Genomic DNA, 27,412 nt, shown 5'->3' with positions numbered 1-27,412 from the left:
GCTCTTGGTCAGGCTTTCCTCAAATTCTTAAGCAGAGGTGGCAGGAGAGTATTGCTTTCAATCAGCCATTTTACTGTAAGAAGATAGGAGGGGGTGTCCTGTAATAATCCATGCTCTTGGGACATTGCACCTGGAGATGATCCTTTTGTCTTTTCTGTTTAATAATTGATGCTCCCAGAACTGCTGTACCCAGAAGACTGAGTACATGAGGCAAGAGCTGTAAACACTGAGAAGGGAGATAATTTTTTTACTATGAACTGCTGCTAAGAACTAAAATCCAACATTTAAATTAAATCCTGTAACTGGGGACATCTTTGAAAGATTTCCCCTTAGGACTCTAAATGACTTCCTAGTCACTAAATCTTCTCTTGAAAGATCTTTACATATTTCCTAGTCATAACCATACACTTTTAAATTTTTCCCTTCCATATCTTTATGCTGAGCATCATTATGTTCATGCTTTCTGAATTATTTTTCTTCATATTTTTATTTCCTCTAAGGTTTTCTAAACCCTTTTACACACAAAATTTGATTGTGTTCCTAGATGAAAGTCCTGGTTATTGGTTGATGGGAGTGAGTATATGGAATGTACTATTTGAACAAATAGCACTTGATGACAAGGTTGGATAAAGTCAAAGTTTTCTGTAATGTTTTTCTTTGGGTACCAGATTGTCTTTGCTGCTTTATGCCATTTTCAGGCCTCTAACCCAGGCTGGCACATGTGGGATTGAGGTGGTGTTCAGCATTTACACACCAGACAGAAAAGTGAGGCTGAGGATACTGAAGAGCTGAGAGTGGCTGTTGGTTATGCAGCTTTACTTGTCTACTTCCATAATCTTCCTCTCTCCCAGCCACATTCTCTCTTCTGGGAAATGCTCCCAGAGCTGCTTCTTTTCCTTTAAATAATAACCCAGTAACCTTCCTGTTGTTTTATCTTCCTTCCCTTGAATTACTGCCTTGTACTTTGTTTTCACAGTGGTGTGTTCACTGGGCCAGGGAATCTGTGTTGTAGTCTTTTCCAAAATGTCATGTAAACATGCAGAGCCACAGAAGTGATTTGTTGCCAGTAAAATAAATAATACTTCTTGGACAAGGGAAATCCAAGTAAAAGATTTACTTTTGCTTAGCAGAAGATTTCTTAAAGCTGGGTTCCTCTGCTACAAAGCACAGCATTTACCCACATTTTAATTAAACTGAACTTCTGTTTCATCCAGTGATTTGTTCAGAATTTTTAACCAAATTTCCACCTCTTGAAAAAGTAGAAACTTTCAGTGTCTTTCTGCCAGGAGGCTCAAAGGTGATGTTTGCTGGGATGAGGGGAAGATCCTGCATTGTTTGGCTGTGACTGAAGGACCAGAACTTTGCTGTGGAAGGAGTTTTGTACTGCCACCAAAAAAACTTCATTACCCAAAAATAACGTGGAGAATAAAAATAAAAAACAATAGGTTGGATGGTCAGAAATGTAGACAGGAACAAAAGTAGCTACAAGTACATTGCAGGTAGATGTGAAAATAGGGGAGACTCAGGAAGCTTCAGGCTGAAGCTGGAAGGGACTCAACTGAGTGACTTCAGGTTTCTGTGTCTCCATAATATGTCATAAAGACAAATTACAGAGCTGTCACTTTGTCTTACGAGAGCTGCAGGTCCCCAGGGAAGCTTCGCAGCATTGGGAGATTATCAGAACTAATGACACAGCTGGATTTTTAAGCTGCCTGTGTTACAAACCTTCCCTGCACTCTAGCAGTGTCAAAAGTGAATAGTGATGTGGAGCCAGTTCTCATTTTTCAGGTTGCCTGGTCTCCTGTGGGTGTTGCAGAGGCTTCTCTTCTCTGCTGCCTTCCACAAACTCACGTGCCTGGGGTTTGCTCAGTGACTCTTTGCATGATGGCAAGTGCTGCCTGGCTCTGATAGCTGCAGATACAATTTGTGTGTAATTAGATAAAAAATCATGTTCCCTTAGTATGGGGGGTTTAGAGTTTTGTAGACATTCAGCTGCTGGGAGGCAAGTGTGTTTTAGAGCAGTGTGTGCTGGCCTGGGGCTGGAAATTGCTGTGTTCATCCCTACCACTGATGGGATCTTTGTGAGCTAATTAGAAAATTCTGCTTTAGGCCATGCCTTTTTCTTGTTTTCTGAAAATAATATTATGCCCAAACTGTACAATTAATCCACAGTAGTTTGCAGGTAACAGGCAGTGCTTGGGGTTGGCTTAGTGTTGACTCTCAGTTTGTGCAGCTGTGGATATGCTGAATGTTGGATGATTGACAGATTCAGAGCTGCTGGTTGCATGAACAAAAGAATTGTAATGTGTGATCAGGTGACTGCCTGCAGGTAGAGCTGCTGCGATGCAAAGCTGTCTTGGTTTCATCTTAGCCTCTGTGAAGTGTTTTAAAGCATTTCTTTCAGATCAGGGGAGCATTTTAGCACCCCTCCTGCCTACCCCTGATCTCTCCTTCCAGCACCTGAAGTTAATCATCAACCTGACCTTTCACAGAAGGGTGTTTTGCTGCCCAAAGCAGCCTCACGAACAAGCTTTTGGACTCTTGCACAGAATAGAGGAAACAAAGATCTTGCTCACTGTCCTTCCAAACCAATAGAAATTCTGTATTCCTGAGTCACTCAAGGTTTTTGAGAGTTAGCTCAATCCAAGTCATATTAGTCACCTTGAACAATTCTTTTAATCTCCTGATGCAATTCCTGAGTAACTCTCAAATATTTTCTCCTTTTGTGATTCTTTGAGTGCTTTCAGATGACAAGCAGTATCATGATACTACGAAAATGCCGAGTGATGCTAAAGTAAAATGGCTAAAAATCTCCATATATCTCTAGGTTGCTCAGAGAAGCTGTGGCTGTCCCATCCCTGGGTGTGTTCAAGGCCAGGTTGGACAGTGCTAGGAGCAGCTGGGATAGTGGAAGTTGTCCCTGCCCATGGCAGGAGGTTGTAATGAGATAGTCTTTGAGGTCCCTTCCAGCCCAACCCATTCTGTGATGGTGATTCTATGATCTAAAGGCATTATTTTATGTGGCAGAGCAGTGGCCAGCTCTGTTCTGTGGTGGTCTTGGAAGCCACCTACCACTCTAACATTGAATACTTGAGCTGGCAGAAGCTTAAACCTTGCCCCCTGAAGGGTGTAGTTCTTCTGTAAGAAGCCCAGAAGTCTCCACAACCTCCTGTCTCAAACAGATTTTGAATTTTTTGTCTGGAAGAGCCACAGACTACTTATGCCTGCCATGTAGGAGTAGCTAGGAGATGTCATGGGCAGAAATTTTGTACCAATCAGTGCAGAAGATTTGTTTCCATAGTTTTGCAGCTGCATCCCTCAAGGGTTGTTTTTAAAACCCTCTGTATTGTGTAGCTCATTGTTCAGCTCTTCTGGGTAGTGGAATTTTAGTTCTCAGGAGTCTTAAGTTTCTAGTAGCCTGTCCTCTGTCCCATTCTCCCATCTTTCTTTGCCATAAAAGCCCAGCATGGTTGGAAACCTCCAGTTAGAACTGAAGCAACATGTGCCACTTCAAATGTCACTGTGTGAATTAAATCTGAGCTTCCAGGGGATTCTCTGCTCTTGCTTTGTCATCTCTCCTCCTGCTTTTTACAACTGCTCATGTGCAACGCAATCTGATCAATGTAACAGAAGTGTTTCACAGGAAGTGAACTTTGGATGGGGAACATATTTTTCCAAGAGGAATATGTGATGCCACTGGTAATGTGTTGATACTGGAATGATATTAAAATATCTTGGCTTCAGATCTTCTGGGTCACTGAATTTTTGAACCTTTGTCATCTAACTTGGTGTATCTGTGCTATATTTGGCAGCTGACTTGCTTTTTTAGACACCTCATCTAGATTTAAAATAAAAACAGCTTGTGTTGAGTTGATTGCTACACTGCTGTTTTAGCTGAAGTGAATTTCGTGTGTAATCAGACCTTAGAGTTAAAAAAAAAAAATTAAAATTGAGGGATGCTGAGTTGGGTTGGCTTCTGCCTGCTGTGCTTCCTCCTGCACACTTACATGAGCAACCACCCCACAGCCATTCCAGCACCAAGGCAGCTCTGCAGCTGTTTTATTTTCTCCTGGTGCCTGGGTTTGGAGCTGCTGATGGCCAGGAGTTGCTTCATGTAGTAATGAATTTTCCTTTTAACCTCAATTAGAGCCCTGCAGTGGTCCCAGTCACAAACCAATGCATCTGGTGCAGGTTTCCAAGTCACAGCTTCAGGACTGGAGAAGAGGATTTGCTTTCAGGTTTAGGAACCAGGCATGGGAAATGTGGTACATCCTGTCCTATTTCAGGTGCTGAGAGGCCATCCAGGTCTTTTAAAATACCTCCAAGGAGCCTTTCTTTCAGCTCAGTGAAGCAAGGTTTTAACTTTTCCTAGAACCAGGCACTTGGATTTAGCTTTAACTGGTGATTAACTGGCTCTGTACTAGGCTTTGGAGAACTCTGTGGTACCTTATAACCTGTTGCTGCAGTAGTTCCTTTCCCTGTGCTTTGCTCTTACTCTGTGGGTTTTCTTCATCTCCTGAGCACTGATGTTACAAGTTTCCATAGCAACTTCCAAGCTCTCGAGTAGGTGTTTTCTTTTCGTAATCAAAATGCTAATGTGGGGATTGTAGGACACTGGCAGTCAGAGTTGGTGACCTGAAGGGATGTCCCAGCGAAGGGATTAATTTTTAACTCCAGAAGAGATTCAGATATTGATTTGCCAGGAGAAGCCTCTAGTGCAGCTTAAAAAAACTTTGATACACGTGAGTCTAAAGTTCTAACTGTTGTTGTTGGACAGAACTCATTGTCCTAGTTCATCTCTCCTCCATCACAATGTTTATCCATTGCCCCAAAAAGACAAGTGTGACATATTTTCTGTGAATAAAACCTTGGCTTGACTAAAAAGGAGGCCTTAGAATGGTAATACATTCAAAAGGCATTGTTATTTTTTCCCTTCACTCTTTCTTTCTTAGTCCCATTGAGAAAACTCAAAGCAGGCTTCACAATATTGCAAGTAATTTCTAATTTTTTACTCTTTTTTTTGTTTACAGTTGTAGGGCAGAGCCTGGGAACAGTGCTTTAAGTGAGATCAGTTACACAAAATCTGTGAGAGGCATGCTGGGACCAGTGAGGACAAGTAGTCCAGACTGAGCAGCAGTGACAGGTCTGTGCAGGTCACAGGGTGGCTTCACTGCCCTTGTGGCAGTGGCCACTGCTGGCCAAGTCCTTGTTTAACTCAAGAGGCAGAAGTAGTTTCCATGATAGGTAATTCACTTCTCACTCAGTTAGATAAACATCTCAGCCATCATACAGCAGTTCAGGTCAATGTACAGTTTCATCTCCAGCATTGTGCTTTCCTCCATTTATTTTTATTTTTTTTTTAGTGGTGCCTTGTGTTCTGATTTTTATAAGCAGTTAGCAGTGTGTGTGTGCTGCTTTTTCTCCTCCATCCGTATGAGCTTATTTCCAGAGCTCTTGTTTTGGAGGATAAAACTTGGAATGTGTCTGGAATAGAAAGTGATGTTGTCACCACAGTGATTGTGTTGGAGGTAGAGGATGTGGCAAAAGCTCTGCTTTAGGTATGCAGAGAGTGACCAGGGATTTATGCCACTGCTGAGTATCTCCAGTACTCAGTTTGTTTTTATACACACTAATGAGGGCTAATTGTCCATATATCAGTCTCAGCAACTCCTATATTATTTGCAACTAAACTTCAGAAGTGATTGTTGCCTGTTTACCTGTCAATACTTGGCATCAGTGGCTAGTCCAGATCATCAGAGTAATTGCTCTGGTTTTGAGCCCTTGTCAGGAGGGAGTTGTTGGAGAGGAAAATTGGCACCACATCTTGCATTTGTTCAGTGGAGCTGAGAGGTTAAACCCAGAGAGTTACAGTGGGAGTTTAGCCCACCCCTGCCCAGGGATGTTTACACCTCACTGCCAAATGGTATGCTACAGTGAGGATCCAGTTTTCTGTCACACACATCTCTCTCAACCTCTGCTGTTAATTTAGACAAACAAAACCCAAACCACAAAGATCTTGTTTCAAATGACAAGTTTGTAATAAGAAATTAGGCAAATGTTTGAAAGCAGTAAGCTCCCATGGCTTAATGAGTGGAAATGTCTGGCCAGTTCCAGGTGTGAGCCCTGATGGCTCCCTTATTTCATTTGAGGTGAGATGACTTAGATGAGGAGGGGAACATGATCCTGTTGGTGCTTGTTCTCTATGCAGAAAATCAGAATTTGTGTATCCCTCCTGCTGTGTGTGGTTTGAGAGCATCATCAGCCCTGGTGAATTATCAGGTGTTCTCCAGATTGCAGTTGCTGCCTTTTGATGAGTAAATTTGCTGTGGAGCTCAGGCACTGATTCAGTGCTGAGCACCAAGAGAAGATCTGAATAGCAAAGGAAATAAATAGGTGCCAGAGCTATTCTGCCACTTCTTTTTGCAGTCAAGGCCCTAATGGACATCACTGACCCCAGGCTGGCTGTGTCATCCTTTTTCATCAGGGTAAAATGTGTGTGCAGTGATGAGTGTCTTGATATTTTTATTTAACATTCATAATAGTGAATTTATTTTTTAAAAAGACAGCACAAAACACATCTTGCATTTGAGGAGGGAGCTTAGCTTGGCATACAGAAGCACAGGACTCCACACAGCATCTCTGGGAAAGTGCTATTTCTCATTCTTGGGGCTTTAACCAAGGCACGTGGCTAGAACATAAACCCAGCCATGTTAATACTGACTTTCATAGAGGTAAATATAGCAACTGAGCTGTGAGGATCTATTTTAAAAGTGCTTCTGCAACAGAATTCCCTCAGTGCTGAGGGAAGGGGCTGTCCATCAGTTGATGATCACATCACTCTGGGTGTAACAGAGGACAGGAGGAATTACTGTGACTGAACTATTGTGTTCATCAGCAGCCATTCCAGCTTCCTCTGGTCAGGTATCTTGTGGGTTTAGACAGTATTTTTTTACTTGACAGACCTGTGAAGTATTTGTTGATGATGCTGGCATTCTGCCTACTCCTTGGCTTGCTTTTCCTTGCAACTGAGACAGGTGGGTCTGGCACACAAAGCTGAAAATAGTTGTCTTGCCTTTAAAAACCAAGACACCTGAAAATAGGTTAGATATAGTCCCCCTGCCGAGAAGGTTTTATGCTTTGCTTAGGGAAGAATTTGTATCATTATATTCTTGAGGAAGGATCACAAAATGGGAATGCTGCTGATTTACAGCTTCTGTGATTTACCAGCATTGACTAATCCAGAGATATTGCTGCTGCCAGGTAACATCGAATCATCTTGTTGGTCTGTGTTCTTCAGAGGCTGCATCATAGGGAACAGAGAAGTATGGCTGAGTGATGTGTTGAAACATAATGCATCAATTTAAGCCCTAATGCATGTTGAAATGAAAGTATGATCATACACTTGGAGCTCTGCTGTGAGAGAACTTCAGTTACAATACCCAGACTGCTGCTCACGCTTGAGTACTTACTGGAATGTGAATGTTGCAGCCTGATTCTGGATGTGAAAAGGCTGCCTATACTTACTTCAACAAATAATTTTAGAAAGCAGCATAAAAATTGTCTATTTATATATCCCAGTGGGATGTGGGAGGCAATGAAAACACTTCTACAATCTGGAAATGGGCTGTGGGCTTCAGGTTTCCCACTGTGGTGTGGTTCTGACTCTAGAAGTTGGGTCTAAAAGCCTGGCTGGCTGGGTCTCTTCCTCTCTTACTGAAGCATGCAATCAAGAAGATGATAAACACTCAGGTCCTTTGGTTTGATTCCGGATCCTGCTCTTGGATTATAGATTTGTCTAATTTAGTAAGGCAGGCTCTAAGCCAGGGAGCAAGTTAGGGTGAAATGCTGACAAAGCACAGTGGATTTCAGGCTGGGGATGAACAAGGAAAAGCAAGGAATGCAGCAGCAGTGACATCTGAAAGTGAGATGTGAAAGAGGCTCTGTCCCTCATGGTGCATTCATGTGGCACATCCCAGAGCAGGGGGTGTGTAATTAGTCTTTTTGCAGGGCTCAGAGGGATGTACCAATGCAGATAACTTCTGGACCACTGAAATGCAGATGAGGCTTCTTCCTGTTCAGCAGAGGGAGACTTTAGCTGAGTTACTGGGAGGCTGAGCAAGCCTGAAATTGGAGTTCAGCCTTGTGGCCTCCCTTAGGACATTATCCCACATGCAGTGTTTTAGTGTATTTGATGGCAGCTGCATTTTGTAATTTTAAGCTTGTTGAAAACACTTAATGAAATAGCCTGCAGGTAGTCTTGAGGTCACTGAAACAGCTGGATGAAGGGACACTTTTGGAAGGGCATCACTTGGTTAATCACTGGAGACTCATCAAGTGATACAGTCTCTTTCCACTCCTGGTGCCCACAGGTCTATGTGAGCTGCTGTAGGGTATGTAAGGATGGTCCAGCCACGTCCTTTGTTGCCAGAACAAGCTCTTGCCAGCAAGTGCTTTAGCAGGAGCTGGAATGAGCAGTGCTTTGACTTTATCCATGATCTTATTGATGTTTTGTTACCTGCATGGACCTGAGAGCTTCTTAATGCAGAAACAGCCATTTCTTTTCCTTTTTTTTCAAGACAAATGCTTGCTGCAGTGGATTTGTCACCTATTCCCCTGCCAACCAAGACTTCTTACTCTACAGGACCTTACTTTATGTGTCTCAGGCCAAACAGGCTTTCCACAGATACTTGGGGCTATCTTGGGTGAGAAGTATGCAGGATGAGACACAGAACTGTGGTGTGATGTGCTACTTCATGTGTCTTCCGTCTTCTCTACTACATAGACTGGATGTGGGTAGGAAATGATGCGTGGTGCAGGCAGAGGAAGAGGAGAGGGAGACTTGAGGGGATGCATGAGTCAATGCCTGCACCCTTTTTGATGTGTCTGCTGACTTAGAGCACAGTCGTGGATGGATCCCCTGGTTGCTGATTTCAGACCTGTCAACTGGATTTTGCAAATGTGCCAAGGGGATTAACTCTGTGTATGGAAGTGCCTCAGCATCCTCCGCTGAAATCCTCCTCAGTCTGGAGGGTTGGGATGTTGTGCATTTGTATTTGTCATGTTCTTTCTGACTGAGTATCATCTGGGGTCACTAAAGCCAATCTCTCTTTCTCTCCTTAGCTGAAGCTTGAAGATCGCTCAGTAGTCCCTCGAGATGTGGTCAGACATATGAGCTCCAGTGTAAGTGCTCTTTTTTTTTTTCTTTGTCCCTTTCTGATTGTGATACTGCTGCATGGATTTCTAGGACTTGCCAAATTGCCTGAATGGAACTGGACAGTAATGCTTTGAGCATGTTCTATTTTTAGTGTGTTGGATAGACTTAGCTGCATCCAGTGAAAATGGAACTTTGCTAAGGCTGCCTCTCTACCGTTGAGTATCTGCAAAGGTCTGGGCAAGCAGGCCTGGTAATGTGGGAATGAGACAAGAAGGCTGTTCACCCTGCCATTCTTAAAGTTTTAAATTAATCTATTCTGAGATATGGGGACTGTGAACTTGCTCTCCCAGACCTAACAGGGAGGTTGGCGTGGAGGCAGATCCTATTTCTGCTGCTTGCCTTTGCTTCTCTGTGTGCTCTGGTAGAAAATTTGGAGGGAATATTTTCAGGGAGACTTTTCAGTCTACAGTAAGCAGCATCTTTTCCAACTTCTCCCAGAAACAGAGCAAACCCCAGCACTGCTGGAGCATCCAACACAGCTAGGTTGACAGAAAGCAAGCTAGTTCTTAAACAGCAGCTGATAATTGTTCTCTTTGCTCATTCTGGGTACTATTCTATGTCCCAGCCACCCTTCTAGTTGTATGGCATTTGTGCCTATCAGAGATGTGTGGATTTGGTTTTTATGTGAGGAATACTGGGGAGCTTGTTGAGTATCGATGATCAGATGGGATGTGCTCTCTTTAGGAGCTCAGCAAGGCTGGCAGTTTCTTGCTGTGGCTCAGAGCTAACCTCTAACCCTGAGCCATATGGCCCTGCCATGTGCTTGCCTCTATCTTCTCTTGACTTGCTTCCAGCAGTGTGGCTACCAAGGCTGTGATGAAGGAAGCAGCTGGCCACTAACTGCTGCAGTTACACCACATGGTGTGCAGCCTGGTGCAGAGATAGAGAAGGCTATTCTCTGACTTGGGTGGCCTGTTTGGGTTTTGGTTTTTTTTAAAAAGAGCCTTTTTTGTCAATTAATAAAAGTAAGCCTGCCCCTTTTTCACAAAATATTCCAACGAAAGAAAGGAATGAAAAGGCTTAAATGATAATTTGAAAATTGCTGAAACAAAATACCTCCTTAAGAAATGTAATGGTTGTTTGAAATAGAAATTTGAAGTCAACATATTTTTCTAAAACGGCTGCTTTATGAAAGAGTTCCAATTGGAAACAATGAACAGGTAGAAAATGGAATTATCAGCTGTTCACAGTGCTGTACCTGGCACAGCTGGAGCCTTCAGTATATTCTTCTCACTCAGGGGGATGCTTTGAGTCCTATCTCTCAACTGTTTGTTATCCAGAGCTTCTTAAAGTCATTTTAAGCTTTCAGGACAGCAGGTTGTTCTCCTCTTGGCAAACATGGATGTGCTGCTTTTGTTTGCAATTTCCATACTCATTTGAGCAGAAATTAGCTCCCCTGGCTTGCTGCACATGTTTTGGTAGGTATGTACCCTGCAGATGTCTTACACATTCATTTTTGTCTGTTTGCATGTTTAAATCATGGCATTTGCTTGACCCTTTGTAGTAGTGGCCAATAACTTTTTCTTTTTTTTTTAATTGATGGAATGGTGAGATTATAACTCAATTTCTTCTCTCTATTAAAAAGCATAACAAATCTGAGGATGACTTATGGCTCAAAAGTTTTAAATGTTAGTGGTAAATTAAACAATAAATCCCTTTTATCCCAAAGAAAACCTTCACTTGCTAACCAGAGGTATTCCAAAAATTACAGGAGCATTTAAAATAGAAAACCTGCAAGTGTCAGCCTGCCAAATCCCAGGATGTGGGATGGTTGCCCTGCGCCAGTTGGCCTGGCAAATGGAGAATGTGGAACTTACTCTGTATTCAGCACACTCTCTTAGGGCTTGTTTTAACCTTGAGCGGGAAGGACTCGAAATCCTCTGTTCCTCAAGAGAGGAGAGCTGACTCAAATCCATGTGCTTCTCATCGAGCACTGAGTGTGGGGAAAGACTGCTTCAGGGGGAAATGCATAAAATAAGATCATTTCCACTGAATGCAGTTGGGCCTGAAAGTCTAATCCAGCTGGATGAGAAGCAGGAAAAGAGGCAGAGTTCACATTTGCAGGTGATATGCTAATTTGAGGAAAAGATAAGAAGTAGGTCTGTAATCTGTCAGACAGCTGGATCTTGTAGCTTCAAAGGATGCTGGGCTATGCTGTCCCTTTTAAACAAAGGAAGAAGGGTGGTGTAAAGATCCTCTGATTAGAAAAGAGAGTGCTAAGGGAAAGAGTAGAAGGATGGGAGGTAGAAGTTACAGGAGTGAAGGCTGTGTTTTATGGAGTGGAGTTTGCTGGTCTGCCTTAAAGCTTTGTCTCTGGTGGGGGAGGAATCCATTCACTGCTTAAATATTCAGCAACTCCAGTGTGGTGCATGATGTTAGGGTACCAGAAAAAAGCAGGAAGAAGGTCCAGGGAGTGCACTTAATTGTGCAGTGAGTGGGGCTTGAACCCATCAGCTCTCCTAAGGCAGCTAAGTCACCTCCCTTTTCCACTTCTGCTGTTGGGGTTGATGGAAATTGATTTTCATAACAGAGCTGTGAAATGTCAGCCCCTCTTCTTTGGCCCTTCCTCTAATGGGATCAGCTAATGAAAGGATGGGTGTGTTTGAGCTGTGCCTGCCTGTGGACCTGCCCTGGAAGATGAGGCAAGTTGGCGATGTCTCTCTGTGGGACTGCACTGCTGAGCACTGCTGTAACCTCAGAGTGATTCAGCAGAACCCCTCAGCCTGCAAATCTGCCTCCCTTGTCGCAGGCTAATGTTTCATGTGACAGTGAAATAAATAAACTCATAATTAAGGGGGAGGTTCAGTGGCAGGTGAGGGAGGAGAGCTGTGACTCAACAGCCCTGTAGGTCCTGGGGCTGCTCACAACATTGATCTCTGCTTTCTTAACCCCAGACTGGGCTCTGTACTTGCTTGAGCATTTTACAACTGGAAGGAGAAGCAAGCTGAGCTAAACCTGGGGCTCTTGCCTATGAGTAATAGCACCCAACTGTGTTAGGTGGGAGGCACCTTCAGGGGTGGTGCAGGTACCTTCTCCATGGGGAAACTCAGAGAACAGGCAGAGGGTGTTGGAGTACATCAGTTGCTCCAGTCCTGGTTTTATTGCTTGCTATTCTTTCACTATCCATTAAAGGGGTTTAGATAATATGATCCACAGAAATCACAGGTGTTGGATTGTATCATGTCTCAGAGCTGCTGTCACGTTGGCTGCTGATAAAGGAAAAAATAATTCTGAAATGCACAGTGTAGGGCAAGGAATTTTTCTTGAGGGTTTTTCAGTTCTTACTAACAAACAGTCTAAAGCACAGTGCCTGAACTGCAAAGCACAGCCAGAGGATGGTGTGGGTATACTTATTTTAGTTTACTCTGGAGGAAAAGCAGGGCAGGTGGCTGTGCTGTAGCCTGCAGAAGCTGTGGGTTGGTTGAGCAGGTGTCACTTCTGAGCAGGCCTCACTCATCCCACAGCTCAAATTGTGCTGGCAGCAGCTGTTGTGAAGCCAGTGTAGTTCTGGCCAACCCTTTTCAGGTGAGAGTTATGGTACAGCTCTGCTGGGCTCTTTCCTGGCAGCCTGTGCAGGCAACAAGCTTGGCTGCAGTCTGTTGTGAGGGAGCTGAAGCTGGGAAAAGCTCCCTTTGCCCTTCTGGAAAGGAATGGGAGTGATATGTGGAGCAGCTGGAGGGAATGAGCCCCTGCTGCTTTGGGGTCTGCCAGCCTGGCTCTCCTGGCACAGCTCTGCCTGTGGCAGGTCCCACTCTCCTGATCCCACTGCCTTGGGGCTGTGGAGTACTGGGCTGGTGTGGAGTGAGGAGAGGACTTGCAGCAGGCAAGTGGAAAGCAAGCCAGCCAAAAGGGCTGAGCAATCTGTCCAGGAATTACCCTGGACTGTCTGCTCCAACTGGCAGTCCTCAAGATGAGACTGAGTTGAGCACCAGCAAACTCCTGAACTCCCACAAGGGCTGCCTGGGGCTCTGAGTGAAAGCCTTGACTAAACATTTCCCGTGGTTGAAAGAAAAGAACTGAGCAAACAAATCCACTTCTTGCAGGATGTAAGCCCTTTGAGTGTTGTGCTCAAGTCCTGCTGGAGCAGAGACCTTGATGTTTGAGATAAGGGCAGCTCATACCAGGGCATTTGTCATGCTGGCCCTCAGTCAGCTTTGGTAATGGACTTGTGGTCTTTAATAAGTAAGAATATCGATTGTCCCAGCTGTCAGGAGGCCAGGGCAGCTGCTGCCTCTGACAGTGTTTGGGTTAGCAGTCCTTCCTTGCAGACCTCCACCATATGTGTGAGCAACGTGCACATTGTGTGCTCCCTGCCAAGCTGCCCCCAGAAGGCTCCTAACAGCATGCCTGCTATTCTTGGGGACAAAAAAGATTAAAACTTTGTTTAAAAGTGAGGGAGATAATGACAAACCATCTTATAATTATACTAATTATAAATTATCTGGCTGCAAACCTTGACATTTGACCAAAGGTGCCAGATTTTTTTTCAGTATGGCAGAAAATAAAGACCATTTATATTGGCCTGCAAAATTATGTGAGATAAGGTCACAACAGCTTTAAAAATTTTCTGTTTTGTTGCTGATCTACCCCTGCCTTTGCTGATTCAGGGCATTAGCTACAGGATGGTCCTGTGGAGCTGCAGGGATTCACTCAGTTGAACAGACCAGGGAGCCAGGCAGATTTTAAAGCAAGTAAATACTAATCACCTGATACAGCATGATTTTATTTGACCAGGTGCAGGAGTCTCTGTCTTAGCAGCCATTTCAGATTCTAACTGAGAAGAAAAGACTACAGGTCTGTAATAGAGATCTCACCTTCTGAGCTCTCATAGTGTCATGTGAAATGTCCCTGCAGAGCAAGGGCCCAAAGGGTAAGAGGGGGTTTAGTCTTAAAGTTTGTCTCTGCACTTAGAGCTTGCACACAAAACACATACATTTGTATATAGGACCTTCCTCAGGTAACAAACCCTTTTTCCCTCTTGTGTTTTCAGGACAGTCAGTGTGGAACTGTAATTGACGTCAACATTGAGTGTGCTGTGAAGCTGGTGGGAACCAACTGCATCCTCTACCCTGTCAACAGCAAAGACCTGCAGCATATCTGGGTGAGAACACAGCCAAAATACACATGGGAGCCAGGGCTTGGTGCTTTGGAGGGATGCTGCTGCACTTCAAGTCACTCTAGAAGGCAAAGCATCCATGTTGTGCAGGATGCATCTGCAGTTTGGTTTTATTTTAGACTTGCTGCAAGCAACCTCCCTGGGAGATGATGCAGCATCTCCTCATCTCCCCATCTGTTCTGTGTTTCTGATCACATTGCTGAGACCAAATTGTCTTGAAGGGCCAGACTGACATTAAATTGTGTGAGAACTCCTGCACTGAGTGTGGAAGGATGGTGTGGCAGCTTGACTGGGGCAGCCTGTGGCTGTGGCCCAGAGCTGCTGAGCTGCACCACTGCGGTTTAAGCAGACTACAGAAATGCTGAGATGAGTCAAGCATATTTCTGTTGAGCTGGAGCAGCCTCAAACACATTTGGTTCTCTCTTGAGTGGGTAGGTGATTTCCAGAGACCAGGTGGGGCAGGATGTCATCGTTCTTTTTCCTCTGAGATAAAGATTATTTTGGGGTGAAGAGCAGGAATGTCGTAATTCATCCCAAGTCACAACCTGCAGGAAGACAGTAGGACACGAGCTCCTCTGGGATGAAAAATTAGGCTTAGTGATAAAAATTGGCTCCAGCTACAACAATTGATATTTATAAGGTTTTGTTTCCTGTTTTCATCACAGCCTTTCATGTATGGTGACTACATAGCCTATGACTGCTGGCTGGGCAAGGTCTATGATTTGAAGAACCAGGTCATCCTTAAGCTGTCCAATGGAGCCAGGTACTTCTCTCTTTCCAGTGGAAGACTGTCCCCCCTGGCTTCCACAATCCTGATCTGTTTTATGAGAAAAAGAAACAGTTTGGGCTTCATTTACATAGTGATAAGTTATCTGCTTGCATAATCTTTAGATGTAGAGCAAGAAAATACATCTTTCTCTGAAAACATTTGAGATTCATTGACAACCTTCTGGAAAAGCTGTAGTCTTAAAGGTGACAATTTTTTTTCAATCCCAGCAGATCAGTGCTCCAGAACTAAAGCACATTGGTCTTTAAACTGTGCTTCTCCTCTGTAAATGCAGGTTTGAGATGGGTGGTTGTTCCAGACTATGTCTCAGTGAGAGAGCATAACTTCACATAGCCACAGGGAGAATTCTTACCTTAAAAAAGGGTCTGTGAAATTGTGGAAACTTGCAGGCTAGTGGTTTTTATCAAAGATGAAAAAACAGCCCAAGATTGAACAGCTTTACTTTTTCACTGATTTTTTTTTTTTTTTTTTTTTACAAATTAAAACACAATGTAAGGTCTAGAGGAAGATTTAACCAGAGATATTGAGAGAAATATCCAGTGAAATTTCTTCAAAGCCAGCAGAAGGATCTGAATTCTGATCCTCTTGCATGAGACAGTGATTTGTGTGCTAACCCTTACGAATTCACTATATTCACTCTGTTACTGAGGCCTGGCTTATCCAACAAACTCTTTTATTGATGCAAGGGAAGGAAGGAACCAGTGGAGGGCCAAGAGGCGTATGGGCCTGGCAGCTGGGGAAAAACCCATCTGTCTTGTAAATTGAGTGTTGACATTGATGTTTGAAACACAACAATCAAATCCACAGTCCTGCAGCCAGCTCTGAGTCTGTCGAAGAGAAGTGAGTAATGCAATAGCTGCAGCAGATGATTGGTGGATGCATCTGAGAGTTTGACTGTGTTAGTGTGCAATTAACCCAGGCTGCAAGGTTCTTAGGTGTATGTTAAACTGGGAGTGAAAAATAGCCTGACATGACTATCTGTAATGCCTGCACTTACTGGTGCAATTTAAAACCTTGCTTAGAATCTTGTACCAGCTCCTACAGCTGTGTAAAATGGGGTAACTGCAAAACCTCTTCCCTAATGAATCATTTGAAATCCCACCAGAGCTCACTCTGGAAATGAAGCTATTACTGAAGAAAATATGCCCAAATTGCCTTTAGGTCCCATCATGGTGTGAATAACAAATGGGACCTTTGCAGTAGACAGATGTTGTCCAGCACCCAGCCTGTTACTTAGCTTGTTTTTTACATGCTGAATGGGACCTTTAGATACCTTTAATGCTTTTACAGCTTGTCCATAACCAGTTTTTCTCTGGACAATGAAAGCTCAGTGATACACCCCTGGGATGTACAGCCAGATGTCCTCAGGCAGTGTCAGTTCCTTGGGTGCTGTTTGTTTTTGGGGTGGGTGGCTCTGGAAATGTGACCCTGTGTCTCCTGTCTGCCTTCCAGGTGTTCCATGAGCACGGAAGATGGAGCCAAGCTGTATGACGTTTGTCCCCACGTCAGTGACTCGGTGAGCTGCTGCCTCTCCTGAGTGTCCTTTTGATCAGCTTTTTCTTGGAAACCTTTTGTGCAGGAGGGAGGGAGAAGGCAAAATTCATAGGCATTTTTTAATCCTAAAAATTAATAAATCCTACTCTCACTTGACTTAACAGTAACAGTGCAGAAGTAATGTTAGCAATGAGCAGGTTTTGAGGAGGTATTACAATTAATACATCCAGCTGGTTTCTTTGTAAACAACTACTGTAACATGCTGTCAGATGGCTGGTGTCAAGGCAGTTCACTCACTGCTCCTTCTATCTGCACATGCTTCAAAAGGTTTTTACTCCATTTACTGCTTTCAAAAACTGTTCCTCTTCTGGAAAAAAGCATTTTATTTAACAGGTGTTCTGCTAGAAGCAGGTTCCCAGGTCATGTAAAATAATGTCTCTTGTTACTGTAGTCCATGGTGTTCTTTGAATGGAGACCTGCCACCATACTGGCATTTTCCAAATCACGTGGCAGGGAAGGTTTTGCTGGCTTTTGGCTGAAACAGTTTGCTGTATGATGTGATCTAACCTCTCTCACCTTCAAAGGCTGTTGACAGCTTGCTTGTTTTTCCAACGGGCCTTGCTGCACTCCTGGCAGCAGTGTTGGGAGATGACAGAGGATGACGTGTGAGTCTTAGGAGCTAGCAAAGCATTGAGCTCTTATCCTTCCCAGCCTTCAAAGCAAAGGTCCCTTTGATCTAAAACTGCACTTCTGCTAAAACTTGATGCCAGCTTGTTGAAGAGTAAATGGAATATCGGTTCAATAGGAGTTGCTGTTGTGGTTTTCTGGTTCTGTACAGAAAAGAAGTGGTCTGTAGCTTGATATTCTCCAATACCTCAGTCTCTGCTATTTTGGGTTGTGCAGTATGTTTTCTGCTTGCTAAATAGATGTTGTAGCAACATTCAGGTTCTGGTTACCCAATTTTGAAATGGCTTGTTTTGAGTCAGACTGCCTTTAAAATGTACGTAATCCTCGGGGGAGTCACAGTTTGGTCTGAATCACAGGCTGCCTCCAGTGTTACTCTTCATCCTGTGCTCAGAATTGCTGTGTGTTAGATGTTTACCTGATCGTGTCACACTGCTCTTATCCCTTCTGACAAATTACAAGACTCGATGCAGTTTTGTGCTCAGTATTTTATCTACCCTAAACTGCTCTGTCCGCCCCCACACTCTGAATCTCAGTATCAGTGGGAAAGAGCTCCAGGAAAGCAATTGTTGTGTTTACTGTCCTGTTTTTGTTTTCAAAGAACTGTCATATTAACTAATCCACCTAAGACATGAATAAAACTTACACACTTAATTTGACAAGCAGAGGAGTGATGGGACACATCCTCTGGCTCTGAAAGCTGCAGGGGCTTGAATTAGAGCATGGAAGAGAGATAATGTCCTTGCCCGGCTGACCTTGGCTACCTTGTTACTGAGATCTTCTGTGTGGAAATATGCATCTTTTGTTTCTTGCAAGTACCTTTGCTTCTCTTGCACAGAGTCCTGGTCCTGTTTGGATGTGTGACAGAGCAGGTTGCTATAGGAACTGCTGGGTTGCCTTCATGAGAGGATGAGCTACAGGAGATGGGCATCTTGCAGACTTTACCTTTATAGTTAATTTTACAGATCGCAAAAGACAGAAGCGAAATGCTGGAATATTAAATCTTAAGAGTCCTTTATGCTGTTTTTACCTCCTCCCTTTCCCCCACAGGGTCTCTTCTTTGATGATTCGTATGGCTTTTATCCTGGACAAGTCCTCATTGGGCCATCTAAAGTCTTCTCCAGTGTGCAGTGGCTCTCGGGTGTGAAGCCTGTTCTGAGCACAAAGAGCAAGTTCAGAGTGGTGGTGGAAGAGGTAAGGACTGACACCCTGACACATGGCCACCTTCTGCCCAGCGTGGTCCCTGGCTGGCTCTTTGGAGCAGAGTCAGCTTGCCATGGTAACCTCCCAAGAGCAAATGCACTGAGGCTGTGGTGTTCTGAGGTGACAAATTTCTCCTTGAGGACTGACAGGACTTTGGAGCATCCTAGCAAGGGTCCTTGCTGGCACCCTGTGAAGTGACCACGTGTCAGTACACTTAGAGGGCAGTGCTGCTGATCATTAGGGCAATAGGAGCACATCTTCTATTGAAACTTAATGTTGCATGCTGTCCAAAAAGGGAGAAATATTGCTGAGTCTTTGCTTAAAGAAGGAGCAGCTCCAAGGCCATTAGCATATCTCTTTGTGACTTTGGACTGCTGATTTGTATGTACGACAGCTTCCTTCCCAAGCCACTTGTCTTCTCTTGAAGTTAAAAGCTGTAGAATCTCTGTGTTGTCAAGAGTCAGGCTATGGGAGCACTGTAGTTGTCTTGGATGTGGTGGAACTGCACTTGCCCATATTAAATGATAAAAATAGGTTTGCCACTTTCCTGTGCGTAAACTTTTGGGTCTGAGACACTGGTGTGGGAAAATCTCTGAAACAATAAAATTGCCTTTTCTATCATTACATTGTAGGTACAAGTGGTGGAACTAAAGGTTACCTGGATCACTAAAAGCTTCTGTCCTGGAGGTACTGACAGTGTGAGCCCTCCTCCCTCGATAATCAGCCAAGACAAGCTGTCCAGGTGAGATTCCTTGAAACTCCCTTTTCACTCCCAGCACCCAGGCCCTGCACAAACTGTAGGTGACATTCCTACCAAGGGATTACACACAATCTGCTGCTGGTTTAGTGGGTTTTTTCCCCATGTTGCATGCCTGTGTATCCCAGAGCTTCAAAAATGTGAGAGAACAAATTCCAAATTAATTTAGCAGACACTTGAATTACCAACATGAGGGCAATCATCCCACTAATGCTCTCCGAGTTCCTTCCAGCTGACAAGTGATGGCACACACCTTCTTCCCTTGTTCTTTCTCTCCTGTCCGGAGCAGGCTGCATCTCCGTGTGTGTCAGGGGTGGGGTTGGGTGGGGATCAGGGGTGTGGCTGCAGCCCAGGCTGGTGCTGAAGCAGTAACTGGTGCCCTCTGCAGGCTGCAGCTGCCAGAATGGGCTGGGAAAGCTCAAAAGACGAGTCAGATGAACAACAGCACTGTCAGTCTGCCTGGAGCTCATGTGCAGGAGGGGAGCAGCTCTCAAGTGACAGCAAAAAACCCCAAATGTCTCTTGGGAGCTCTCTCTGGGGGGAAGGGGGGAGCTACAGAGAGAGTGACTTGTATCCCACCCAAACCGTTTGTATCCCCACCCAGTCCCTGGTGAGATGCCTGCTTCTCCTTTAGAACTATGTGCTTGGAAATGATTTGGTGTCCTGTTCTGCCATCCCTGAGCAGTGCTGTTGGTGTGAGGCCATGCCAGCCTTCTGAAGGCCCTGGGCACTGCTGGCTTCTGTTCCTGCTCTGTACTGTGCTCATGGCTCTCCTGTTCTGCCAGGGTAAAGCGTCTGGGGTGCTTTGACCATGCCCAAAGGCAGCTTGGGGAAAGGTGCCTCTACGTGTTCCCAGACAAAGTGGAACCTGCAAAAATCACCTGTGAATGCCCCGAGAGGAACTGTGTCCTGGGTGAAGGATCAGTTGCCAAAAAGGTGAGTTGAGGGGTCGAGGGAGGTGTTGACTTCTCTAAGCACTTCTGGTCACTGTGGCTTTTAAAGCAGAGATCTTCCTGGTAGTCATGTGGTCTGAAATGTGACTCCTGAAGTGGTTGTGAAGAGTAATGGCATGTTGTTGCCAGCAGGGAAGTCACCTTGTGGAGCAGTCTGACTGCCCTGGGTGAAGCATGCAGCTAACACCTTGAGAGAGCATGAACAGGGCCTCAGCTCAGAGGTGTCACCTTGCAGGAGTCAAGTGTGCTCTGATAGCTGGGACTTAAAAACATGTTATTTTCATTAGCAATCTCCTGGACCTGAAATGTTCAGTGAAATCCTTGCTACAGTGAGACAAGGAAGTTGTTTTTGCTTCCTAGGCCAAGTGAGTCATGCTATGATCTGTACCTGCTGGCTGGAGAGCCACGGTGTTCCTAGAATAACAGGATGTCATCAGTGTGGATGGTGACCTCCCTGCATAGCTGTGTCTGTTACAGAGATTAATTTGTGCAACTTCTTGTGACCTTTCATAATGAAAAAAGTTCAAAACATGCTTAAAATAACCTAAAGGAGCAAGGCTCGCTTTGCTTGGGCCAATGCAGTGCTGCTGCTGAGCAGAGCAGTGTGAGATGCTGGTGTGCAGAGTACTCTGGTGCAGGTGAAATGTGCAGAGCCCCATGGGTGCTGTTTGTCCCTGCACAAAGCTGAGCATTCCCCAGGCTGGCTGGCAGCCTGCTGAGTGTCTAGGCACAGGTCTGACCCACCTGTCTGCTCTCCACAGGTGAGGCGGCTGCTGAAGAAGCAGATTGTGAAGATCATGTCATGCTCCCCAGAGTCTCAGGGTGCTGGTGAAACCCCTGACAAAGAGTCTGCTGCAGCTGCTGACCAAAAATCAGAAGAAGTTAAGCCTGAATCCAAGTGTGAGCTGGAGGACTCTTCCAACGGTGCACCAAGTCCTGGGGAGAGAAAGGAGGAGCAGCCTGAAGAAACAGGGAAGGAGAAAGGAGCAGCAGCACGGCAGCAGCAGCAGCAGCAACCTCCCTTTCTCCTGAAAGATGAAGCGCTGCCTGACTATCGGCTTCAGTCCATGGAGCAGGATGCTGATGATGAAGCAGCTGATGACACTGATGACACCAGTTCTGTCACCTCCTCTGCTAGCTCCACTGCCTCGTCCCAGAGTGGCAGCGGCACCTGCCGCAAGAAGAGCATCCCTCTTTCCATCAAAAACTTGAAGCGGAAGCACAAGAAGAAGAAGACTAAGGTTTCCCGAGAGTTTAAGCCAGGAGACAGGTGAGCTGGACTTCCACACCCACATGTAATTGCCAAAATCTCCCTTACCCAAGTGCTCAGGTGTCAAGCAGCACCTGAGCTCTGGTGCAAGGTGATGGTGAGTTTGGACACCACTTGGTAGTATATGACAGTGATTATCTTGTGATGACTGTGCAGTGGCCTGTGTGGAATCAGCTTGGTCTGAGTCCAGCTTCTGGTGAAACTGGGGCCACGTGACATGACACTGATGCTATTCCATTTCAGCTGTGCCTCAGGGCATCAACAGCATATCTGTGCTGTGCTAGACTCTGTGTGCAGGGAAAGAGGTGAATAAAGATCACACAGCTTAAACATGACACTAATTGGTTTACCTTATTGGCAGCTTCTGCAGAGAGGCTGAGCAGAGATCATGCTAGGAATGGACAGCTTATCCTAGAGAGCTGTCTCCAGAGCAGCATGGAGCTCTGGGCTAGCAGGAGGTAACTCTGCTGTGGTCTCTGTTATCCTTATCCTGCTCTGCAGAGATCTGCAACTTTGGCCAGCAGTATACTTTTTAATATTAGGGTTTTTTAATGCACAAATTGCACTCTCTCCTTGAGAGCCTTGGAGAAATTTATTTCAGTAGCTTGGTGGAGGGAGCACTGTATCTGCCCGTTTCTAGATAAAACTAGATCTCAGCAGCTTTTGCCTTTAACTTAGGAATGTTTAAACTATTTTCATGGGATGCAAGGACATCTGACAGCTGATCTGCCCATCTGCTGGCTTCCCTGGGCTACTTAGTTGTGTATGGATCCTGCATTAACTGGTGCAAGAGGACATGTGAGAATTCCCCCAGGGAAGTGACATTATCCATATTCAAGGGATCTGTCAGTTTGAGAATGTCATGAACTTCATTCCCATTTTGTGTAGGTATTTAGCTTTACCTGTGTGCAAGGGGAGTGGTTCCTGTAGTCCTTGTGGGTTCTGGAGAAACTAGATTTGAAGGTCACAAAGCCCAGCAGAGCAGTATCCCAGTGAGAGAAAAAAATGGGAGTGTGTGATAGAGTTCTGGGAACAGATTCTCATTTCATGTCTCACTCCCCCGTTGAGTGTCTCTGTTTTACTGAAGGTTTTGCTAAGGAGAGCTTAGCCTGAGCACCTGGTGGCTCCCTGCACCATACAGGCATTTGGGAGAAATCCATGTGGCAGCCCCAGGAAATTCCAGTGCCGGATCTGGGCAGCTCTGTACAAGGAGATGCAGTGATGACCATGCCACAAATAATAGGAAATAGAGGCTTTTTCAGCACAGACTGAGAGCCCCCAGCTGATGCTGTGATGGGTGCCTGTGGCAGCTGGGTACAGCTCAGTGTGAGGGGTCAGTGCTGTTGAATATTCCTCTGAGGTGCTGAGGCCATCAGAGATGTTCTGCCAGGCATTGCTGAGAAGTGCCGAGTGCTTGGGCTGCCTGCACTTGGTCACCACATGTGATGTGTCAGCTCCAGGGCAGCTCTGGCTGCAGGGGCCAGCTGGGCATGTGGCTTTGCCATCAGTGAGTGACCTGCTGCAGCTCTCTGAGCAGCACACAGACTGCTGGATATCTTTTAGAGAGGGTGTACAGGGATTTTTAACATCAAGTCTTGGTTTTTGTTTGAAGCCATGTACACTGCTGCTGACAAGACTGCCTCATTTCCTTGCTCAGCCCTTCCAGTCCCATCCTCAGCTGCACATGTCCTGTGTCCCCCAGAAACCATCTTGTTGGTGTGTCACACACACACACACTTGGCCTGTGATAGACCTCTGATAATTTCTGCTGTTGAGTGCTGGCCCTACTAAAAACTTCATCTTGTTTCCACTTAAAAATATTTCTCTGACACAGAAACAGGGCTGGGGGCAAACAGCTGTATTTGCCGATTGTATCTTCTTTCTGATTTGACTTGAAACCAACATAAATCCAGCACTTGTGGTATTCAGGAAGGCCTGGCCAGCAAAGTAAAGGGAAGATTTAAAGTCAGCATGGGATTTGTTTGTTGTGTGCTGTAGGAGAGATGAAATTAGTGGAGGGCTCATAGAGGAGTGTCCAGCCAGGCTGTCCCTCATGCCCCAAGCACTTTGCCTCCTCAAGCATCTCTGTCAAGCCCCACAGCAGAGAACCAGCATGTGGTCCATTGTGGCATGTTTGGGTTTAATTCCCGAGCTGTAGAGACACATGGATGTGTTTGAACAGCTGGGAAGGACACTTTTCTCTTTTAAACAAAATCCTTTTACTTTACTCACATTCAACGTGTTTCCTCTTTTTGTTCTGTTTTGGTTTTTTTTCTCTTTGGAAGGGCTGTGATGATTTATCTTTCCAGTCCTGTGTTCTTCTAGTTTCAAAGACTCCTCAGAGCTGTCAGGCTGTAAGGTTCTCCAATGGAGAAGATCTCAAATTTCAAACTATTTGAAGCTTCTGTCATGCTTCTTTCAGGGTCAGAAAGTGGGTGCTGGTAAATGTTAATTTGCCTCACTAGGAATAAAAGTGAGCTCAGCAGGAGCTCCCTGGAAAGCCAGTCCTCCTTCAGCAGTGTAACATCTGCAGGGATGGAGAACCCATCCAAACAAAGCCTGCTCTGTAGCTGCTTCCATGAGGTCCACATGGGGTTTCCTGACTTGCTTTCCAGCCTGCTGATCCATCTGCCTTTGTGTTGCTGAGATCCATCTTGATCCCTGATGTTCCCTTTGGTAACTGGTTGCCTTTGTGTTGGCAGGGTTGCTGTGGAAGTGGTGACCACGATGACTTCAGCTGACGTGATGTGGCAGGATGGCACCGTGGAGACAAACATCCGCTCCAACGAGCTCATCCCTGTCCATCATCTGGACAACAACGAGTTCTGCCCCGGCGATTTTGTGGTGGACAAAAGAGGTATTGGGTGTCCAAACAATGTTGTTAATTGCAAAGTATTGTTCAGTCTGGATGCCCTAATGTGCTCTGTAGCTGTTGGTGCTCAGTTGAGGTGGGCACCTGACGGGGACAGCAGTGGTTCAGCTGACTTGGCAGGAATGGCAGCAGAGAAGCATTATTTACATACCAAAGTATGTAACAGGAAGGATGTGGAAGGAATAAATGCCAAAGAGGCAAACCAAGATTTTCAGTATTTCTGCCCAGCAGGGGTGGCCAAACTTGAAAGGGCCAACAGCTCTGAACTCTCTCACAGAGTAAGGGGAGAAACAAACAGCTCACCTCAGGCTGCTTTCTCTGTGTTATGTCTATCATGACCCTCCCATTTTTTCGTGGACAGCTTTGGGATCCAGAGGCATCCTCTTGAATCCCTTTTCTTCACCAAACCAGTTGGTGATACTAGTGAGGGTCATGGGACAAGTTCAAGGAGACTTACAGCTTTTGAATATGAAATACAGATGCTGCCATCTGGCTCTCAGCTCCTTTTCTAGCAGGGATAGACCCTCAGCAGTGGGGAAGCAGAAGACACTCAGGTTGGGAAGCAGGAAAGCTGGCTTAGCATAAACAGAGGCTGTTTAGCCTGGCCATTTCCAATGAGTAATAGCCTGACTGGTCTTCTGGGTTACACACAGTCTGTGGAAACTAAAGTTACCCATCAGCTCCAGCTCTACCATTCTAGTCTGGCAACAATTCTCGATGTGTAGGAAGAACTGTTTTTCCTCATGCCATTCACAAATGGAAGGCTTCAGCCATGAGAGCCTGGGAGCTGACAGCCTCAGTCACTGAGCAAAATCTGTGCTCCTTTGCCTAATTTGTCTGTTTTCTCCCCTATCATTGTGACCTAAAGCTCAGAGCTCCCAGGATCCTGGGTTGTATGGAGTGGTGCAGTCTGGGGACCACATCGGCCGTACCTGCGTGGTGAAGTGGTTCAAGCTGAAACCTAGTGGAGATGATGTGGAGGTAAGTGCAGGAGCCAATGCCTGCTGCAACCAGCTAAGAGAAAGCAGCCACAAAATAACACAAGCCTCACAAATAAACACAGATAAGCCTGTGAATCAGCTCTGCATTGATTGTGTGTCCTTGAGGGAACAGCAATATGCTTTTGGGCTTGGGAGACTTGACTAAAGGTGATGTTGCTTCATATTTGTAGATGCCTGTGAGGCAGCAAAGACCAGGCAGATAATTTACATCCCATGGTAACACCAGGTTCTGGTGTGGGTGAAGATTTTTGCTGAAGTTGTCACAGACAATTGATTTTTTGAGTTCACTATAAGAATTTTTCCTTCCCATGTCTTTGCCTACTTCATAGAAGATCAATCTATTGTACATTGTTGTGCTTGCCTCTGTCAGATATTATTGCCCATAGTCAGCCTAGTGCCTTTTTTTTTGTATTTGTAGGGTTGTAGGGATGCTGTATTTTCCAGAGTCTTGATAGACTGCAGCCTAGTTGGAGATGAGGGAGACTCGACATTGCTTTCTGTCTTAGGCTGCCAGATCACATTGTCATAACTGAGCAGGGCCTTTCACATCCAGAAGCAGAACATGAGTCTGGCCTGGGGTTGTGTTCCACTTATTTCTCAGAATTTGTGAGCTTCTAGCTCTCTTTCTCCAGGAGAAATCAAAGGAAAGATGTTTGCCATTAAATGACAAGTTTTTTGTCATATACTTCCTGTTGCCTTTGGCTGTTTCAAAAGTAAACTCTCACCCTTTGGGCCCCAGTGAACTGCTTTGAGAAATCTGGGTGTTGAGAAGGGAATAAAACACTGTGCTTGCACGTCTCCTTGTCATGGTGATGTGGAACCTGAGCTAAAGGTGAGGGTGAGCAGATGAGCCAGAATATCTGCTTCCTTTCGCTGGTGTACCTTGACTGGCATGCTACAGGATGAGGTTACAAAAAGGGCCAGCAGCAGCCTCTTGCAGGCTGTTGGAGCAGCCGAAAAGAGACAAAATAAAACACAAAGTGGTTTGAAGTGCTGCAGGTGTGCTTGGAGGTCAGTGCAGCCTCCTGGGGCTGATGTGTTGCGCTGTGTCTTGGTGCAGCTGATCGGGGAGGAGGAGGATGTGAGTGTGTACGACATCGCCGATCACCCCGACTTTCGCTTCCGCACCACCGACATCGTCATCCGCATCGGCAATTCCGACGGAGCCACGGCCAAGGAGGACGAGGTGGGTCCTGGGCACACTGAGTGACCACATTGTCACCGAGTATTGGTGGAGACAAAAGTTGAAAAGTTGATAGGAGGGCCTTAAGCCTCACACAGGCATCCTAAGCTCCCTAGCTTCCTGATTTTGTATCAGCGTCCCCTGCTGTCGTGAGTAACACATCAGATCTCTGTCTGGTGGAGATGTAACCTTGAAATCCTTTGACCTTGATGACAGTCTGCAGCAGAGCAAGAGTAAAGCTGAGACAAGAACTGAACATATGCCTGAGGGCTTTTCATAAAACTCTTGCTTAGGATTTCAGAGCAACTTGTAATAAAAGGATATTCTGTGGGCAACTGTGAAGGTGGATTTGTCATTAAACCACTTGGTTTCGCTTGGCAACAGAAGACTGGGGTTCTTGTTTTCATCTGAGCTATGTACATGTTAATTTTGTTGAGCTGATGGATCTCCTGGAGGGGGAAGAAGGACCAATTTGTATTGTAGAGGATACACCCTTTGCTAGGAAACACCCCTAGGGAGACCTCCAGCTTTTTCAGCCTGCTGCCCTAAAAAAAGTGTTAGAAGGTGTACTGTGGCTCTTACAGCATGAAACACATTCCAGCCTGCTCAGCTGACCTAAATAACCTGCTGCAGGGCAAGGTGCTCCTTGCCTGCACACCCTGCATGACTGTGACTTGTCTGTTCATGCCTGTGCTCTCTGGGGAGCCCCTGGTGCTGGGTGCTGGGGGGGCTGAGGGCACCCCACTAGAGGGCACCCCCATTCCATGAAGGGCCTGTCTCTTGCTGGCACTGAAAGGCCACTGGTTCTGTCAGAGATCAGCATCTCCTGCCAGACCAGCCCTCCTGCTCCTTGTGGAGGGAAGTTTTCCCCACCTCCA

At 45.4% G+C, this 27,412-nt stretch overlaps 1 protein-coding gene across 1 annotated transcript in view; it reads left to right on the top strand.

Moving 5' to 3' along the window:
* UBE2O (ubiquitin conjugating enzyme E2 O) overlaps window positions 1-27,412 on the top strand; it is a 61,299-nt gene that overhangs the window by 23,006 nt on the left and 10,881 nt on the right. The window contains exons 2-12 of the mRNA XM_085077845.1: window positions 9,121-9,180; window positions 14,205-14,315; window positions 14,996-15,093; window positions 16,570-16,633; window positions 18,346-18,489; window positions 19,131-19,240; window positions 20,041-20,191; window positions 20,970-21,478; window positions 24,181-24,335; window positions 25,219-25,331; window positions 26,412-26,537. Coding sequence (XP_084933971.1) covers window positions 9,121-9,180; window positions 14,205-14,315; window positions 14,996-15,093; window positions 16,570-16,633; window positions 18,346-18,489; window positions 19,131-19,240; window positions 20,041-20,191; window positions 20,970-21,478; window positions 24,181-24,335; window positions 25,219-25,331; window positions 26,412-26,537 — 1,641 coding nt within the window. The remainder of the gene's footprint in view (window positions 1-9,120; window positions 9,181-14,204; window positions 14,316-14,995; window positions 15,094-16,569; window positions 16,634-18,345; window positions 18,490-19,130; window positions 19,241-20,040; window positions 20,192-20,969; window positions 21,479-24,180; window positions 24,336-25,218; window positions 25,332-26,411; window positions 26,538-27,412) is intronic.

The sequence above is a fragment of the Lichenostomus cassidix genome, chromosome 18, assembly GCF_008360975.1.
Source record: "Lichenostomus cassidix isolate B80296 chromosome 18, HeHo_3.0, whole genome shotgun sequence".
Classification (NCBI taxonomy): Eukaryota; Metazoa; Chordata; class Aves; order Passeriformes; family Meliphagidae; genus Lichenostomus; species Lichenostomus cassidix.
The sequence above is the reverse complement of the archived record's forward strand: the minus strand, read 5'-3'. Positions and strand labels throughout refer to the sequence as shown.